The 20,138-nt window shown below is 42.5% G+C and overlaps 1 protein-coding gene across 2 annotated transcripts in view; it reads right to left on the bottom strand.

Annotated features, from left to right (window-relative positions):
* neurl1aa (neuralized E3 ubiquitin protein ligase 1Aa) overlaps positions 1-20,138 on the bottom strand; it is a 101,239-nt gene that overhangs the window by 34,384 nt on the left and 46,717 nt on the right. For both annotated transcript variants that reach the window (XM_072657402.1, XM_072657403.1), the window contains exons 2-3: positions 6,705-6,946; positions 3,869-4,190 (exon numbers count right to left, since the gene is read on the bottom strand). In XM_072657402.1, coding sequence (XP_072513503.1) covers positions 3,869-4,190; positions 6,705-6,946 — 564 coding nt within the window. The remainder of the gene's footprint in view (positions 1-3,868; positions 4,191-6,704; positions 6,947-20,138) is intronic.

Here is a 20,138-nt window from a genome sequence, read left to right as displayed (position 1 = left end):
GGTTCCTCCGCTCACTGCATAACCAGTAAGCTGACTGGTTCTTTTTGTTCAAAGGCGGGACCTAATCCATAAACAGACGCCCTGTTGTGTGTATTGAAAACTCATATTTCAACTGGTGGCCAGTCTCCTCATTTATAACGCCTCTAGCCCACGCCTGGCATTAAGCAATAAGATCCAATGGGTTTATGTTTATCTGCTCCAGAGAGTCCTATTCTATTGGCAGTAATTCTGCACAAGGACTAGACAAGCTATGTGTGTGTGTGTATTTGCATATCTGTGTCAGCAATGGGTACAAGTTAAAGTAGCTAAATGCATTCATTAGAAGAGGTGTCCACAAATTTGGACTTCCTTAATGCAGATTTATCACTATGATAAAAAGGTGAAAAAGTTAACAACGATAAAAAAGTAACCTGATTTATGCTTTATTGAACCACAAATACCACTCATGTCCAAGCAAATTTACACCTGTAGCACTTTCCCAGGATAACAGGATAAGTTCCTTTCACACAAAGTTGAACCCTAAAGAGATTAAGAGAAAGGTGGTGTGACTGTCTTTAGGTACAGGTGCCTCGTAGCATGGCAGAATGAGCTCTTTGGCTCTTGGGGAAAATCAATCTGGTAACTGTCACAACAAGTGAAACCAGTCCAGACTTGCATACGTGGCGAATACATGCACATAAAGTGCATGAGAAAAGCTGGTGTACACACACACGCACACACACACACACAGACAGCCATTCACACTCAAATTAGGGTTATTCAGGTGAACAGACAGCTGAGCTAATCTCAAGTGAAGGCTGCTCTGGAGGAGTGCTTGTATTTGTGGGCGTATGTGTGGGAGGGAGCATGGGTGTATGTTTATATGAGTGTGTCTCAGACCTAGCGGTGCAAAGGGATATTTTGCCATGAGAAGGCCTAAAGCACGTACAAAATGTAGATTCCACTGATAAGAGCCCTTGAGACCAAAAGCAATGTGGAAAATTACAAGGAATTGCAGATATACACAACAACATGCAGGTGGAAAGCATTGCGGCTCAAAATCCATAACAACAATCACACTTAAGGCATTTTTTCCTTTACTTACACAGGCTAAATATAGTGCACATATGTCCAAATGTTTATGGACACATTCCGCTACTTTAGGTTGCACCTATTGCTGACAAAGATGTGCAAATGCACTAATACTTATTGGCAACATGCCTAATGCCAGGCATGGGCCAGACAGGTAGAACTGGGTCTCTGGAATGATAATTTAATTTAATTTAATTTAATACTTTTAGGATGAGTTGGGGAGTTGGGGATGAGGTGGGTTGGTGATCGTTCTCCCTGGACAGTAGAGACAGCTACTCCAAAAAATGTTTTAAATGTCTTTGATTTAGGCTAAAGCCTAGGTAAACCCTACAGAAAGAAATACCAAAGAAAATAATCTTTCGGTTAATCCCTTTTTGTTACAGATCTGCATCAGGTTTGCTCTTGATTTCCACCAATAACCAACCTTGGCTCTTCTGCTAACATTGGATTGGTACCATTTACACCTGTAGTACTCCAAAGCATTTTCAGCCTGGAGCTCTGTATGTGCCTACATGAGTGAGCATCTTCTTATTGACGTAAACTGGAGAGAATCTTTGACTGGAGCGAGAGCACTAGAAGCTACTGCAGCTTTCCTCCCTCTATTGATAATACTGTAGGAGCTACTTCCCCTCTGCTCTCGAGTGCACGGATAGGGCCACTCAACTTTGATCTTTCCAGCCCTGGCATGGAGGGCTTTGAGGGCCATGTTTGATGGAAACTGGAGAGGTGCTGCGCTGACCTACAGCCATGGGCCATCTGTCCATTTGCAGATTGTCAAAGGATGAGGAAGTGGTCCATGCCTTCTGATCTTGAGATGCAGTGGTGGGCCTGAAGTTATGGTGGTGGTGGTGGTGGGAAGTGGCTAAAGACAAACATACAAGCACTAGGCTGTCGAGGAATAGGGGGTTGGTGATTCATGTCAGCACCAAAACTTCTGGGACTGACTGCTCTTAGATAAAGTTACACACTCACACTCATGCACACACACACACATACACTAAACACCATCCCATACAGTCAGCAGATAGCAGGCAGGGAGACTGCGGTCAATTGGCACAGTGCGCAATTAGGATGGATGGGGCTATCTCTACAGCATGTGACCTGCTTCTATAATTATCCCTGGGGGATGACAGCATTAAGGCAGTATGTGGGTCTATGTGTATGTGTGTAGACCTTCACACACGCCGACACATCAAAGCTCAGCCTACGGTATGCCCTGCTAAGTTCTGCTATGCGTGCCAGACGGAGTGTGATTATACACCCCAGCTTGGGCCACTGTTAACACAATAACCCAGTCCTGAAAACATGCACTCCTCCAGTCTGTCACACACTTTTGATGCTTCCAGAACCGCAGAAATTGCTTGACAGAACATTCTGGCCAAAGACAGGAAATGCAGGGCGGTTGCATTCCAAATAGACAAATGTACAGCTGAGATTCTAGATAAGTGGTCATGGGTAGATATACTTACCATGCTCAGGAAACCGTTACAACTAAATATTCCACCTTTATGTACCCTTAAAACAGGGGTGCTTCAAGGGGGTCTTTGACCGATGCCATAAGGACCGAAAGACCATTGTTGGTTCCATTAAGAGCCATTTTGTAAAAGACATTTGTGTTTGTGAAAATACTTTTAATGGTTCTTCACACTTACCCGCTTGTAGCACATTCATTTTTAAAAGAACAGAAGGTCCTTGAGAGCCCTGAGGCAGAGGCTTTATCATTACCTAGTCTAGTTTGACTAGGTGCATTATATATGTCAAATGTTTGTGTACATTCCTTCTAATGAATGCATTCTGCTACTTTAAGTAGGACCCATTGCTGACACAGATGTGCAAATGCACACACACACACACACATAGCTTGTCTAGTCCCTGTAGAGACACATCACCAACAGAATAGGGCTCTCTGGAGCAGATAAACACGAACCTATTAGCAGCATGCCTAATGCCAGGCATAGGCTAGAGGGTTATAAAGCCTCTATAAATATAAATCCGTAACTCATCAACTCATGCAAGAACATTTTATTAGTATTGATATATAAAAGTGTGTGACTTTGGTCCGGGTGGGAAATGCTCAGACGTCGTTTAAAAAGCATATTTACCGCCCTGTTATTTTGTCTCAGAATTATGGAGGGTTAAAAAAAAAAAGTGTTGGCTGATTTACGGCACAGATGAAAGCTGACATACAGCAAGCTGAAAAGACTGTTTCCCAGGTCTTTAACAAAACAGTTTTTGTGGTTCTGGAATTGGTCCATTTCCCAGCTTTGTTCTGGTTATGCTGGATTTTCTTTTGAACATAACAGTGTTTGAGGTTGACAGTATGTCACTTCCATGTACCAAAGGCTTATTATTAAATACAAGTGTGACATTCTAGGTTACCTTTAAAGACAACATAAAGTGGAGATCAGCGTAGCCCTAGATTCATAAGCCAAGACAAAATAATTTTGCTTACACTGGCCAAGACTAGGCTTAACCAATGTCTAGGAACCCGAATGGTTGTGTTTCACCTTCACAAATTGTATAGTATTGTATTGATTGTTAATTGTCAAAGAATTGTGATGGTATAATTTGGTATCGGTATCAAAACCAATAATATCTGGTATTGTGGCAACCCCAGTAAGGTCATAAAAACATTTCTGAAAATGTCAGGCACATATCCATGCCACAACACTATCAACTTTCAGCAGATTTTTGTCTTTTAAAGACAGCTTCGATTAATGATTTAAGACAGTACTTGGTCTGCCGGTTGAGGGCAGGTGGGATCCACTACTCTAGGAGGTGCTGTTGTGTCACTCACCCAGTAGCTGCACTCCTCGGGTCAAGCCGTAGACGTCAATGAGGGCCCACAGAGGCTCGACAGTGCGGACACCACTGAAGAACAGCATGGGGCTGGAGTCGTTAATGCGGTAGAAGACACGGCCCTTCTTGTCCACCCAGAAGGCCACGAGGTTGCCCTCGTTGGCGAACTCCTCTGGTAGGGCCTTGGCCCAGAAACCACTCTGGGAGACCAGGTCTGGGCAGGCATACTTGGGCAGGCTGTCTGGGTTGATGCGCGATGGGTCTTTGGAGGTGAAGCCCAGTCGCAGAGCCCCACTCCAGCAGCACTGCTTCTTGGTGATCTAAGTATGGAAGCCAAAGAAGCTCAGAAAACGATCTTCACATGGACTGACCTTGTGACACAGTTTGCTTCTATACCTCTGTACCGCAGTGTGTTAAACCATTCAATAGTCTAATTTTCAGTACTTCAATACTTTTAATTTTTAAAAATCTTTTAATTTAGTCCAAAACTAGGCTTAATCTATGTTCATGAAACCCGCCCTTGATGTTCAGATAAGGATGAGTGTTTACTACACTTGGTCCCAAATCCAAATTCTGGAATTGTTACAAACCTACACTCAAACTTAAAGGTGCTTAAAATGGTTCTTTGAGGGATGCCACATTTTTTTGGTTTCATAAAGATCTATGTTTGTAAAAATGTGACAAACCATTTAAAGGTTAAAAGAACCATCACTGGACTTTACTTCTTCACCGATGTAAAAGTTCTTCACACTCACACATCTCCACTACCAGCACCGGGCCCCAACCACCAATTTCTTCCCCAGTGAAGAAAAGTAGACTAGGTGTGCTAATCTAGCGTGTACCTGTAGCCACACTAATAACCAATGCACTTAAAGAAAGCTAAAATGGACCTATTTTTTGTACTTATTATTCTTCAACAATTATAAATAAAAACATTAATTATGTATTACTGATTACTTTAAAACTTACTTAACTTTGCTAAAATTGAACTATTTAAGTAAACCTAGGTAGACTTTAAACATACAACTGCATATGTATTTAAATCCATATTTCACATTTACCTAAAAAGAAATGAAACCACATTTAGTAACTATTACAATTGCATCACAATTATACATTGCATGTATTAGAAATTAAATTACATTAAATACATTTACACTTCAAATATATTTCTAGTTCCTGTCTTACCTAAATAGCACACTTCTAGGGATACTTTGTTGTGCATAACCATCATTTCTGAATGTACTGCACTAAACAATGTAAGTATGTTATAAATATACATCTATATAAAATATCATTTATGTGACATTTCAAGAGTTCTTTAGGTGAATTATTGTAGTGGTTGTTTTTGATACAAAAGTTGATTTGAAAACAAGTATTTTATTATTTTTTAATTAAATTAATTAATAAGCTACATGTTAACTGTAAGTATACATCATAGTAATGTATTTATGAATTTATAAGTTATAATTTTTTTAAAATGTGTTCACTGGAAGTTGACTGGAAAACATCTGATATTGAAATGCTTATTATTAATGCTTATTATTAATGCCTCTAGTCATGGCTGAAAGCACACAACATCCCGTTAGCATTATGACTACAATTATGCCAGCCCACCCCACACCAGCTGCCATTCAGTGTTAGCACCTAGTAGCCGTGCGTTTTTGGGTGAAGTATTCCTTTAAAGGGAAGGTGGAGGCCGGGGGGCCGTGCGTGAGGGGGAAGTATGCTGTGTTTGGAGTAGAAGGGGTCTGTTTTATTTGACGTACAGTAACCACTGCCCCGGTCGAGGGGATAAATACTACAAACATGTCAAGAACATGGTGACTTACACCGCAGCACCCCGGGCTTTTGTAGAGGCTTGGGCTTTTTAAGACTGCCACACTTCAAGTGTGTGTGTGTGTGTTAAATTGGGTGTGCATGTCTGAAGGTGTATTAGAGAAAAATAGAGAGTGGTTGAGCGCACAGGTGTGTGTGTGTGTGTGTTTGTATGTGTGTTTGTGTTGATGTGTGTTTGCTATGGCAGTAACCGGTTGAGCTTGACTGAGTATCACAATAAAGGCTTGGCACCTTTATTGCTCTCTCTCTCTCACTCCCTCACTCTCCTTTTCTTGATCTCTCTCTCTGTGTCTTCTTGGTCTGTCTCTTCCTCTCTACTTTGTCTGTGTCTTTCTCTCTCTGTGTCTTCTTGGTCTGTCTCTCCCTCTCTACTTTGTCTGTGTCTTTCTCTCTCTGTGTCTTCTTGGTCTGTCTCTCCCTCTCTACTTTGTCTGTGTGTCTCTCTCTCTGTGTCTTCTTGGTCTGTCTCTTCCTCTCTACTTTGTCTGTGTCTTTCTCTCTCTCTCTCTCTCTCTCTCTGTCTTTTTGGTCTGTCTCTCTCTCTCTACTTTGTCTACCTGTTTTCTTCTTGGTCTCTCTTCCTCATCTTCTTGGTCTCTCTCTGTCTCTCTGTGAAAAATAAGTTCATGTAGGGATGTGATGGGGTAAAGCAAAGGCAGAAGAAGGGGGGGTATACTGATAGTGTGGTTTACCTGTGGAACCACAGTAAAGGCAGTGTGTGTGTTGGTGCTGGGACAGGATAAGAGGGTATATGTGTGGTCCTGCATGTCTGAGATTGTCAGAAACAGATGTGAGACAGAGCTGGTTATTTTTGGACAGCTCAGTGTTTGGTGTGTAGGTGTGTTGCAGCACTGCAGATGACTGATAAAGGTGTGTTTTTGATTTGGCATGTCTACACTATAAACAGGAAACCCATGCAGTCTTTTGCCTCACATCTAAGTACTAGGAGTGTAATCGCACTTCTTCTGCCCAACATTTGGCCTCTAAGCTCTCACCTTGAGGCGGACCTGCTCGTAAAGGGCTATGGGTCTGTTGCTGAAGGTGATGGCGTTGCAGAAACTGGCCTGCCTCTTGACGGTTCTCTGGGCCAGATCCATGACGATCTGTGAGCCCTTGGCGCTGGGGTGGAAGAGCAGCGGGCTGACGGGGAGGCCCATGCAGGGCTGAAGTGGCAAGCAGCGCTTTGGCTTGTGGTGGCATCGGTGAGTGGAGGAGGGGAAGGGTCCACCGAGAGAGTCTGAGTAAGAGAGAGAGAGAGAGAGAGCAGCAGAATGAGTTTGTGTGCCTGTGTGTTATACGGACAAACCATGTCAACTGATTCGGCAGCGGTGGCTCAGCGACTAGTAATGCTGGGTTATTGATCACAAGGTTGTGGGTTCAATACCTGGGTTCTCTAAGATGCCACTGTTGGGCACTTGAGCAAGACAATCTCTCTGCTCCAGGGGGCGCCACAACATGTCTGACCCTGTGCTCTGACCCCAGATTTTAAAAATTCTTAAAAAATCTTATGTACTAATCAGTTTTTTTTTTTTTAAAAAAGACACATGAAATCAGATCTGACCGTTCACATTCATGTCGCATGCCCACGAATCGGACATGTATCCGATCTAAGACCACATATGAAAGGGACTAAAATCTGATTTGTTCACAGAGCCCTGAAAAAATCAGATCTGTGTCACATTAAGGCAACGAATCAGGTTTGAGTCACTTCAGCCTGGTAATGTGAACGCAGCCTTTGATTATGGACAGTGATCTTTGACTTCTGTTGTTGTGAAGCACCAAAAATGAGGAAATCAGAATGATGGTGCCAATAAAGACAGGCTCAACCTCACTGTGGGCTTAATTCAGCGAAACACTGGCAAAGGGAGGTGCATAGTTAATGACCCCTGTGAGTAGATTGCGATGTAGAGGGTGATTAGAGTACGGGGAAGGGGAATGGCCTGGGCCCTATGTGTAAACTCAGTTATTAGTTACTAGGTCCAGGATTTTGTCATCTTCCTGTATTATTTAACTTGTAATTATACTATTTTTTATTGCCTGTTATTGATTTGTTGAAGTGTTGTTCAGGAAATGTCATATGATATATACTCAAAAACATGAGCTCAACTGGACCGAGGAAAACAATATGCACCAACCCCGTCTAAATACAGGCCCGGTTAAATACAACTCAACCCAATAAAAATTAAAAGCCCTGTCCCTTTATCAGTCAAATTGCGTCCTTGCCCCTGCCGATGATTTTGCACTCTGCTACAACTATTACTACTACTGTTTATTTATATGTGCAGCAAACCCTGTCACGTGGCATCTCTGACATCCCAGGCTCAGTTCATTCCAAACCAGGGGTGGTCAATTTTCTCGACTTTGTGCAGTGTCTCCCAACCGCATACCAGTGGTGGACCTCAGGCCATTGATGCTAGAGGGGAACGAGGATTCCATCGATACCGGTACTAAGCAATCAACACACCACTGAGGACCAGCTAACCACTACAATAAACACCTTCCATCACATCCATACAGTCCGTAAAATTCCAAGACATTGAGCTGGTGTCATTAGTTGCAAGGGTGGTTGTTCCCACTGTTAGGTAAGTGTTCATAATTGTCTGCTATTAATTGTCTGCTGATTATTGTATATCACAATGTAATAATCTAATACATCTCATATCTAGCAGTTTCTTGTCATCTTTGCTAAAGACTGGAAACGCCACTGCTCATGTAAGCCACACGATGAACTCATTTTCCATTCAGCTGTCATGTTTTTCATGCTGTTTGTTTAGACTAATCAGCAATGTTTTGAGGGTTTATAATGGGGGTTTACAGAAAAAGAATCTAGAGAAATTCCCAGTTTGGCCAACTCTGTGCTGTCAGAGAAGGCAGGGTAACCTGATACTAAAAGAGAACTGGTCCAAGTTTTACCAGTTGCAACTCTGAATCAGCATTTGGGCAATTCGGTACAGTACAGTCTCAGTGAAGTGAAACTACAGGACACATGAGCAGGCCCGGTGAGCTGCCGCTTCCTTTGTGTCCTGCTCTAGTATCAAATAGAAGGCCCATCTTTCTTCTCGCCTTTCAATTGATCAAAGACAGTAAAGCTGTCACACTGACATTATCAGCCTGCTCCACTGGGTTCCGGCAAGCTTTGCTATTCTGTCCTGTGAATCGTAAAATGTTGGGTGGCTGTGCTTGTACTTGCCGCTAAGCGCTGATAAGGTAACGGGGTGCTTGTAGACGAGGGATTGTTCAGTCAATAGAAATGAGCACTCTTTGTCTCTATCTGGCAACCACAGGCCTAGCTGTTGTGATAAAACATTAATACCGTCCCTGAAGAATTCCCATCTGTGTGTGTGTGTGTGTGAGAGAGTACTGCATGTGTAAGACACACTTAATGGTAAGAAAAGGGCATGTGTGTCACTGTTGTAAGGGTTTATAATGGGAATCTAGAGAGATCTAAAACAGTAACTTTAAAGGAAAATAAATACTTGTTCTTATCCCATTCACAAGTACGCCCCCCCCCCCCATGGGATCTGAACATTCAGCTTCGAAGGTGAGACAGCAGTCAGCTTTAATTCTACCAAGTCATCAAATATGTCTGCTAATCAGTCTTCCCACAACTGACAGCGCATCCCAAAAATGCAGGTATTTTCCGTTCCACCATAAAACTCCCCCATCGCACGGTGCTTCCAGCACTGAGAGGATGAAGGCTACCGTGTGCATCCCTCGTTACATTTAAAGCCAATCACTTCTTTTCAACTTGTTACTGATCACGAACTTTCGAAAGCTCAACATGGCCGGACGAATTTTTGGACGAACTTTCTCCCCAATACAGCTGAGCCAATCAACCCTCTCACTCACTTGTCCCACTCCCCCCACTTGCAATGCCCCCGATGCTAGGAGGGTGAGGACAAGCACATGCCTCCTCTGATACATGTTAAGTCAGCCAAAGCACTCCTTTTCAACTGCCGCCAATGCAGCATCACTCCGAGGCGGTCTCCGAGGAACGCGCCAGATCCCCAACATCAGAGATACCCAACAGATGCCAGAGCTGGCTAGTGATGGGGGAGAGGGAGAGCCATCTACCTACCCACGCACACTGAGTAAAGCCCTTATTGACACCCAGCAATGGATGGCTGTGGTATCACTGGAAAATGAATTGACAATCTCCCGATAACCTCATGGCATTAGATGGATATGCCACTCAGCAGTGTAAACTATTTTCACCTGATTTGTGGTTCCTTCATCATGGACTCTAAATCCAAGAACATCTTAAGGGCACACTCTCCAAAAAAGGGTGCTATTTGAAGCAACATCATAGAAAAACGTGGCTCTCTAAAAAACCTCAATAGATAGTTCTTCAAAGAAGGATTTGTGTAAATGCAGATGCTTGAGGAGGCTCCATATATTGTCAAAATTACAGTACATCAATAAGTCCACGTTAGACCTCTCCCAGGACCAGTTAGGAACCTTTATATTAAAGAACGTCTGTCGTTTTTGGAGTTACAAGGTCCTCACATGGTAGAGGCGATGCGTCTTTAACCTTTTGTGTATTTGCGAAAGGGTATTTGTATGTATGCCTGCATCTCCTTCGGCTTGGCGCCTGAAGTGTGTGTACATAAGAGGGCTTGTGTATGTGTGTGTGCCTGTCTTTTGGGAGATGATCATTGTACGTGGCACACATGGTCGGAGCAGGCTGGAATGAATGCATTAGCAAGCACAAGAGGCGCAGCTGTCAGGGAGAAAATGGAGGTTAAGTAGGAGCTCATGTTTCTTAGCAACACTGCACCAACTATTCCACACCCCTATTCAGCTGATCTGAGAGCAGCCGCTGTGGTTTTCTTACAACCGTTAAAGATGAGCACAGGAGGACAGGAGGACTAAACACAGCAGGTCCTGGATCAGTGCAGAATGGCTGCTACCTCTACGAAGGCTTCCAAGCAAGGCTGCATTTCGTACAGTGGCTTTTGTGAAATGACTATTTGTCGGTTAGAGCAAAACCTCCTATCTCCAAAAGGAGGGGTTCAAGGGTTCTTTAGCAAAGGCAATGATTCTATATAGAACCACGACAGCTCAGAGAACCATGTGAATGCTTCAATGCTTTCTCTGCCTTCTCTTGAGCCTCTTAAGGATGGTTCTTTATAAAATGTGTCCATCCAAAAAGGTTAAGGGTTACTATATCCTGGGGCAATGGTGGTTCAGTAGCTAGAGTGTTGGATTATTGATCACAAGGTTGTGGGTTCGATGCCTAGGTCTGCAAATGCTGTCGAGCCCTTGAGTAAACCCAAATCTCAGAAAATCCATAGGGCAATACATGGTTCTTTAACAAATGATCTTCTCAAGGCTTGATGAACCAGTGGTTAGAATGCTGGGTTACCGATGACGAGGTTGTGGGTTCGATACCCAGGTCCGCTGCCACTTTTGTGCCCTTGAGCACATTATTTTAACCAGACTTTTGGTTCCTTCATTATGATATTCAAATCTAGGACAATCTATAGGGCACTCTCTCAACACAGCAGTACTATTCAAACTCAACATCATATATAAACAGCTTTCCTAAGGCTTGAAGAAAGTGGTTAGAATGGCGAATTTACCGGTCGCAAGGTTGTGGGTTCGACACCCAGGTCCACTGCCACTGCTGGGCCCTTGAGTGCATTAAAAGTAACCAGACCGTAAATTACATTATTATATCTTGTGGCAGTGGTGGCTCAGTGTTTAGAGTGCTGGGCTATTGATCACAAAGTTGTGGGTCCGATACCCCTAAATCTGCCATGTTGCCACAGTTGAGCCTTTGAGCAAGGGTCTTAACCCTCACTGCTGCAGGGGCTGACCCTGTGCTCTAAAACAGGCTTTCTAAGCCAGAATAAGAAAAGAATCTCATTGTACTATACAAGCAAATACGTAGAATGACATATAATAAAGCTCCTTAGCTTATAACACTTTTATAGTATATAAAGCTTATACGGGCCTAAAGCTGCCATTGACTCCTACAAAGGCTAAAATGGAACATATGGAAGGATAAAGTGCGTATGTGGTCGTAACATAAAGTACACGTGAAGCATTTACGAGGTACGCTAAAATGGAGTCTGGGGTAAAATGATACACACTTTCCCAGCAGATTCCCGAGAGCAAAAGGGCATTTCAGCACAGAGGGTAAATACTCCAAGCTTTTATAGCACATGTCCTATGGCTCATCTCTTAGCTCGCGAGTCATAAAGTGTGTCATTATTTGTTATTATAAAGTTATTGGACACACGTATACACACGCCCACATGTATAGGAGCTGGTGCATTGTCGATCCTACCATAGCGTATGCAGTTATGTGAAAAAAATAGGACACCCCATTAAATCTTTCTCCTTTTTAACATGTCATCTGCATTTTAACAACACTGAGAGATTGGCAATACTGAGACATAACATAACATAACTAAACAATGTAATTAATAGAAATACAATTTTCTTGTATAGAAACTGAACTTAAATACTTAAAATGCCTGATGAAAGAATCAGTACTCTGGTTTGCTCTTGTTGAACTGAGTGTTATTACAAATGAAGAGATCCAAAGTGCTCTCTGAGGCCTTTAGAAAGAACGTTGCAGATGAGTTTCAGATGAGAAGATGCCAATGAGTCTGGAAAGGAATTTAAAAAGACCTCAGAACGATAAGAAAATCAGCCGTGGCCAGGTCAGGCCATCCAAGCAAGTTTAGCCCAAGAGCAGACCATTAGTCTCCAACAATCCTAAAATGTCACCACGGGATCTAGTTGGTCAAGACTAAAGCTGGGCAGAGAACACCTACACTGAGCCCTGGACTTGTGTTCTTGGTCCAAACAATATGCTATGGACAGTTGAATCCAAAGTTGAATTATTTGGGCACAGTGACACAGCATTTGAGCACAAGAACCTCATACAAAATATGAAGCATGGAAGTGAAAATGTCATGTTTTTGGGCTGCTTTGCTACAGCGGGGTCCGGAAAGCTTTCTATCACAGAATTGAGTTCAAATTATTGAATTGTATTAACAATGTACTCCTGAGGAAAGTGCGAGATCATCTGTCCAAAAACTAAAGCTGAAACAAAGGTGGACCATGTAACTTGACAATGACCCAAATATTAACCTGTTTGTAACTCCACTGAATGTTAAATCTGTTACCAAACACAGATCATTATTAACAGGTTAGCCAACTACTGACACTAATTATAAATTATGAACACAAGGGGCAGTAGTCTAGCACCTCTAGTGGTCTGGCCTTGTCAAGCAATTGCCGTTCCTGACCATACTGTGTCGTGGCAAAGATGGTGGAGGGGCAATATATTCTAAGGTATTTTTGTGTGTAAAAAAATATTGATACATTTGAGTACTGTGAAAGTGTTGTATTCAGATGTCATTGTTTGGATTCAGATTTGGATTCAGATTTTATGCACATGCTGTCATGTTTTTATACTATAACAGTTTTCCTAATATTTCAAATATTACAGTCTCGCATTATATGTCAATATATTGAATCATAACCCCTGTACTGTAATACATATTGTAGCATCACATGCTTGCCAATACACAGCCTCAATTGCCCCGTTATGGCACCAGGCCTAATGCACATACACACACATGCTACTGTAAGCAATGGCCAGACACAGAGGAAGCTGCTCCTGTGCTAGAGATGCATCATAATTCTGTTATTACTATGGCAACCCAACCCCACACTTTCACCAAGTAACTACCGTACAGTAGAACGCACTTACGTAAGAGCCCATAAAAACTGCTCTGGCACTTTCCGATCATACGACGAACCGCAGCCACACCGCCTCGAGCCTCACTTTGCTGCTAATAAACGATCTTTATGTGCAATCATGAGTAACAGGCTCTTTCTCTCTCCTGCTCCCTTCCCCTCTCTTATTCCTTCCATTTTGCAGAACAGATGTATTGAGATGTACTTCTACTTGCCACCTACACAATTCCTGACCTTGGGTCAGAGCATGAATACACAATCATCTAATTTTCATTTCTTTGTAAACCATTCAAAACATCCAACCAAACTTTGAGATCGGCAATGCAAGGCTGTTCCTCGGGTGTTCCTCGGGTGACAAACATGTTCTTTATTTGCAAATGTTGGGATGTGAGGGAAACTTTATAGATCTTCTAGCTTAATCAAACTCAGGGTTTGTCAAAATCCAATATACACACACTGATAAGCCATAACATTAGCACCTGCCTACTCTTGAGTAGGTCCTCCTTGTGTCGCCACAACAGATCTGATCGTTTGAGGCATGGACTCCACACAACCTCTACGTTAACAGCAGACCCTTTAGGGCCTGTAAGTTTTGAAGTGGGGCATCTTTGGCATCTGAACAGGTAGGGTGGACTATATAGTTGCAAGTTAATAAAATCAGGTAGACTGGAAACAACAATGATGTGCTACATCTACACTATCCCATGATGAGGACCATGATGAGGTCAACTGCTAAACTAAAGGTGTGAAATGAGCTAGAAGTCTATTTAGCCCAATCCTAACATCCCACACTGCAGTTCTACTGAACGTTATTGAACTTCTCAAGGGACTTTGATATCCTTTGGTCAGAGCTAATTCGAAAGCATGGGAAACATGGACTTCAGCTAATCAAATAAACGTGCGCAATTAGTGCATAATTATTGGGTAACTGCCTTCCTAGCAGCAAGCGCCAGCATGCAGGCTACTCAGTAACCACAGCTGGGCAGGAACAGAGCTTCAGGTGAAATGGATCTGGAAGAGGCCATCAGCAGGTCTCCAGACTCTGGCGTTTGGACTAGTTTCAGCTGTCCCCTGAAGCTGAGGTTAGGTGGCAGGTTTAAAAAAACAAACATGGCTTACTGTGCCTACTAGCGCTTGGCTACTACAAACACATAATAAGCAGCGCTGATTAGCTTTGGAGTGTTTTTTTTTTTTTTAATAGCCATAGCTCCAACCAAAGTAAAGCTGACTAAAAATGTCAGAACATGAATGCTAGCCATTTCAGCTCGCAGCTGTAGAACAGTGTGGTCTTGCTGGCTAGCTGACATTTATGAACGCATGAGAGGCTCATTAAACTGAAACGTGATCATTTCCACGTCCTCCTCAAGCACTCCTAAAAGTCACCGATGTCATGTTATGTGTAAACACACCACACCATACAGACTAACCCACATATACACCCCCCCAACCCCACCCGACATAGAAATAGCTGCCTCTATCATCACTGTATAACTGTTTCCACAACAGAATATGAGCTGGTAGGAAAAAGAGAAGGTAAATTCAAGAGATTACGATCTGTTGAATATGCAGAGAGTTTAGCAGCTAAGCTAAGTGAAACAGTCAGAGAATATAAGGATAGAATATATTTTAAATTAAAGACAGCATTTTAGAAAAGTTTTACCGCAGTATACCCCAGTAGGGGGTTTGTAATTAATAAAATATACTGAATAAACACTAAAAAGGTAATATCCTGCATTTACTTACTTTAAATATGCCCCCCACAATTCTGTTTTTCACTTTACTTGGTCTGACAGATATAATTTTTTAATGGCAGATACCAATAACGATTTCAGCTAATAAACACCATAGCTATTACATTAAAACCACCTAATATTAGTAGGTCCCCCTCATGCTGCCAAAGCAGCTCTTTAGGTTCTTGGGGCAATCTGAAGGTGCCTTGTGGTATCCGGCATCATCAGCCAATATCATCTTTATAATTAAAGGCCAGAAACACAGGACCAGACAAACACGAACAAACACAAATGTTAGGTTGTTTGTGTTTGTCTGGAAGTGTCTGGTCAAATTCGATATTCGTGTTTGATGTTCGGGCAGTTGGCCATGACTTCGACCAGATATGCAGCTGCCCACCCACTGAAACTTAGCTCACGCTTTCCTGGTTACCATAGTGAACAGCGCACAAATTTCTCGGTTTAGTTTGTTTTTGCTTAGCTAAGAGGTCGATAATGGCCTCGTTTTGGGCGGAGAGGACTGACTTACTGCCAAAGACCCCCCAAAGCACACCCGAACTTCATCAAACACGAACAAACACAAATTCAACATGTCAAATTCCACCAAACATTTCCGGACAAACGTGAACAAACCCAACATTTGTGTTCGCTCGTGTCTGTCCGTTCGACAGTGTGCTCTGGCCTTGCAGTTTGTCTTAGAATGGTTGGTTGATGGGCTCCGGCCTTTCATTTTATACTCCCGTGGTTTTAGCTAAACACGGCTGTTGTGACAGTTGTCAATGTCAGTTCTCAACATTCATATTTCCAAAACAGCAGAAACTCACAGTATATTGCATATTGGGGCACTGGACATTACTAGGGCTATAATATTCGTAACATTGGTAACATTCATAACGTAACAATGCCGACATCACCGTACTGTGCATGCAGTTTCACTGAGAATATGCAAAAGCCTATGTGTAAATAGTGCATCACTGTATGCTGTGCAGCGAAACCTGAGCGACATGCCATGCTAAGCTCAGCTCAGGCTGACTGGTGTCTGACTATGGTGAGTGCAAATGATACACAGGAGTCAGAGGACCTACCTGCTTCTTTCAAATTAGTGAGGCTGTGTTCATCTGTCTTGTCTGGAGAAACCTTGTGAAACCCTTAATATTAATGCTAAAGTTTTATTTTCAATCATTCTGTTTATTGTCAATTTTTTAAATTTACGAGATGCTGTTCGGTTTTGTAGCCAATTGTAACCTACTGCCTTTTGTTTTTATCAGTATGACCTATGCAAGAGTGTATGTACACGGTTGACACTCTACTGCTTTAACACACTACAGGCTGCACCAACTACTTAAAAGGGGACTACACGACACTAGGTGGAACAAGCTGTAACTAGCACTCATCTGTTCAACTTCAGTGAAATGAATCTTAGCCTAATGCATCTGGGTGTTTTTGTTGGTGCTGTACCGAACTAGCACCTAACCATGATGTCCACCGTAGTGTGAAGCAAACCATGACTTCTGTGTATGGTTATACCTGCCAGAACCTGCCCTGGTTTCAGTTTACTATCTTTTATCTCTAGCTTGAATTGCTATGATGCATTCACATATTGTCAGGAGATATTGTTGTGAGCTTGAATCCCAGCAATCCCACAGTGTCAGCCAACCAATGATTGCTTGCTTTGTTGAGACTGTGTCCACATTTAAGGCAAGCAAATTCAATGCATCCCTGTTTTCAGTGTTCAGGAAGTACCACAGTCAAATTGGTTGATATGCAAATAATCCCTCTTGACAGCTGTAATGGGTTACTATGCAAACATCTGTATAGGATATGGCCAACTGACATTCAGGGAACTTACTGATTTCATTCTCCACAATGGATACAGAGGTTTTGTTGTCAGTCCTGCAACCCTGCAACCCAAACACATGTGGAATCACATGGATTTTCAGAAGGCATCCTTTTCCAGGAATGGGCTTGTTTCCCTGCTATATTTGGTTAATTGTGTTGGAGGTATCAAAAAAGCCAAAGAGGAAAAAAATCTGCATGAACGGCTGCTCACTGAACAATTACTAAATGGGGCATATGGCACTTTTCTGTTAAATCATGTACGAGATAATCCTGTTATGTGACACATGCACATGTTACAAAAGGCAGTTAGAAGCAGAGGTTCTGGTCTGGAAACAGCTGCACAGCAAAGCCCTTAGTTAAAACAACAGTAAATGTGTCTAAAATACAGCTAATAAACACCACAGTCATTACATTAAAACCACCTAATATTAGTAGGTCCCCCTCATGCTGCCAAAGCAGCTCTTTAGGTTCTTGGGGCAATCTGAAGGTGCCCTGTAGTATCTGGCACCAAGCAGATCCTTTAAGTCCTGTAAGTTATGAGGTGGGGCCTCTATGAGCATCATGTGGCAAAACACTCTTGTGGGGTCTTCCCAGTATGCCGTGGCCAGTACCTACCAAAAATGGTCCAATGGTGCAAAGTATTTATGGGATGTTTTGTACAAACAAGTTCGATGCATGGAAGCCACAGCTCACAACTTACAGGTCTGGAAGGATCTGCTGCTAACGTCTTGTGCCACCTTCAAAGGTCTTGTGGAGTCCATGCCTCGACGGGTCACAGGATCTACTCAATATTAGCAGGTGGTTCTAATGTTATGCCTGATCGATGTATGACTGACAGCATCTTGTCCTGGAGAAACTATACTCTAGATGTCCAAATGTTTGTGGACACCCCTTCTAATGAATGCATTCAGCTGCACCCACTGCTGACACAGATGTGCAAATGCACACACACAGATTGTCTAGTTTCTGTAGAGAAGTACTGCCCACAGAACAGGACTCTCTGGAGCAGATAAACATCAACCTGCCATGCCATGGGCTAGAGGGGTATAAATCACCCAACATCCTGACTTCGCTAACGCTCTTGTCACAGAATGCAATCAAATCCTCCAGCAATGCATGATTTTTTTAAACCCTTTATGTCAGAAGGAAAAATTAATGAGGAGTGTCCCAATACTTTTGTCCTTATAGTGTGTTTAGACAGTTTAGCAAGGTTATTAAGTAGAAGTGATCAAAGGACAAAGTTGTGGTAACGAGCTAACTACGGTTTAAACTGTGGTCGCCATGGTGAATTGCCATGGTGAATGTCATGGTGCCTGTCATTAAGACAGACGAAACAGTAGTACAGGCCCCCTACTGAGTGCTTCACTTGCCCTGGGCCTGATGCTATACAAAGCACTGCATAATGCACACCACTAGTAGAGAGCACACACACACACCTTGTGGGGACAGACTTCACAGAGTGATAGACTCCATGTCAAGCTGGATCACTGTCAGCACTAAGCTAGTGTAGTGACCTCGAGAGCACACCCTGTCTGTCTGTTTTTGTCAACATACAAACCTTAAGATTCCATAAACCAGAAGGATCAACCCAAATACGTCCAAAAGGCTAAACATGAATGGAAGCTAGTAACCATTAATTAGCATTTGGTGGCTATCCAGTTTTAGCAGTGTAATTCCCCTTTAATAAGCTAATACCACACTGCATGGACAAAAGTATTGGGACACCTGCTCATTCATTATTTCATCCAAAATTAATGTTTGTTTGTTTTTTTTTTATTAAAAAACTTTATCCTGCTTTTGTTGGATTAGCCATCTCTACTGTCTAGGGATCTAATTTTTTAGAACACTGCTGTGAGGATCTGATTGCACGTTTCAGTGGCAGAAGCATTAGTGAGGTCAGGATCATCCCACATCATCCCCAAACTCTTCAACTCAAAAACTATTGGATGGAGCACCAACCATAAATGCTAGGGGGGCTTTCTACCCCTCCTATAGCCCACACCTGGTCTATAGGAGCTCTATAGCCAACACCTGGCATTAAGCTCATGTTTATCTGCTCCAGAGAGTCATATATTCTGTCTTATTGACAGTACTTCTTTACTGGTACTAGACAAGCTGTGTGTGTGTACATGCATTTGCACATCTGTGTCAGCAATGGGTGCAATTTAAAGCAGCTGAATTAATTAGAAGGGCTGTCCACAAACATTTGGACGTGTAGAGTACTACATTCTTTCACTGATACGCGTATACCAGACCAGAAAGGTTTTACTGAAATTCAAAAGGGGTCAGCAAATCATAAATAATTATTGTGCTTGAGTCTGTCTATGACTGTAACACCTCGCAGCTTGTTACTGTAAGGTCAGCCATTGGTGCTTTTGCGTTGAATCACACCAATGGGTCTATAGACTCAAACAAACAAGCTAATTGTGGTGACCGCAGGCCTGCATGTTTAAGAATAACAGGCCTACGTGTATGCCAAAATAGCCCAAATGATCTTTTTTTGCATGCATGCATGCATGCTTGACATTCTCCATTTGGTCTAGCTGTAAACACCAATGTCATGGCCAGGTCCACTCTGAAGACATGACTTCATGTAGCTATATGTTCCTGGCATCCCCAGTGTACCAGTTATGCTTCATGTGAAAGCCTTAATAATAGAAAATGGGCACAGGACCAGGTTTCCCTAAGATTAACTGCTTATACCTTTAAAAATAAAGGTGCTTAAAAGGGACCACAGAACCACTTTTGGAGCCATGTTTGTAATAAAGATTATGGTTCTTTACAGAACCAACAGTGCTTATTCTATAATACATAATACAGTGCTTCATCACTTAAAGAGAACCCTCTGAAGCACCCTTATCTCCAAGAGTACAGCTACAGTATAATAAAGGCAAACAATGGTGTTGGTAGAAGTTGGCATGAAACTCACCAAAACTGTAAAACTTAGCAACACCCCTTCTAATGAATGCATTCAGCTGCTTTAAATTGCACTCACTGCTGACACAGATGTGCAAATGCACAAACACACAGCTTGTCTAGTCCCAGTAGAGAAGTACTGCCAACAGAATAGGCACCATGCCTAAGGCCAGGTGTGGGCTAGAGGGGTATAAAGTCCCCCAAAGCATTGTGGAGCAGTGGAACTGTGTG

The sequence above is a fragment of the Salminus brasiliensis genome, chromosome 15 (assembly GCF_030463535.1).
Source record: "Salminus brasiliensis chromosome 15, fSalBra1.hap2, whole genome shotgun sequence".
NCBI classification, from domain to species: Eukaryota; Metazoa; Chordata; class Actinopteri; order Characiformes; family Bryconidae; genus Salminus; species Salminus brasiliensis.
This window is presented reverse-complemented; position numbering and strand designations above follow the sequence as displayed.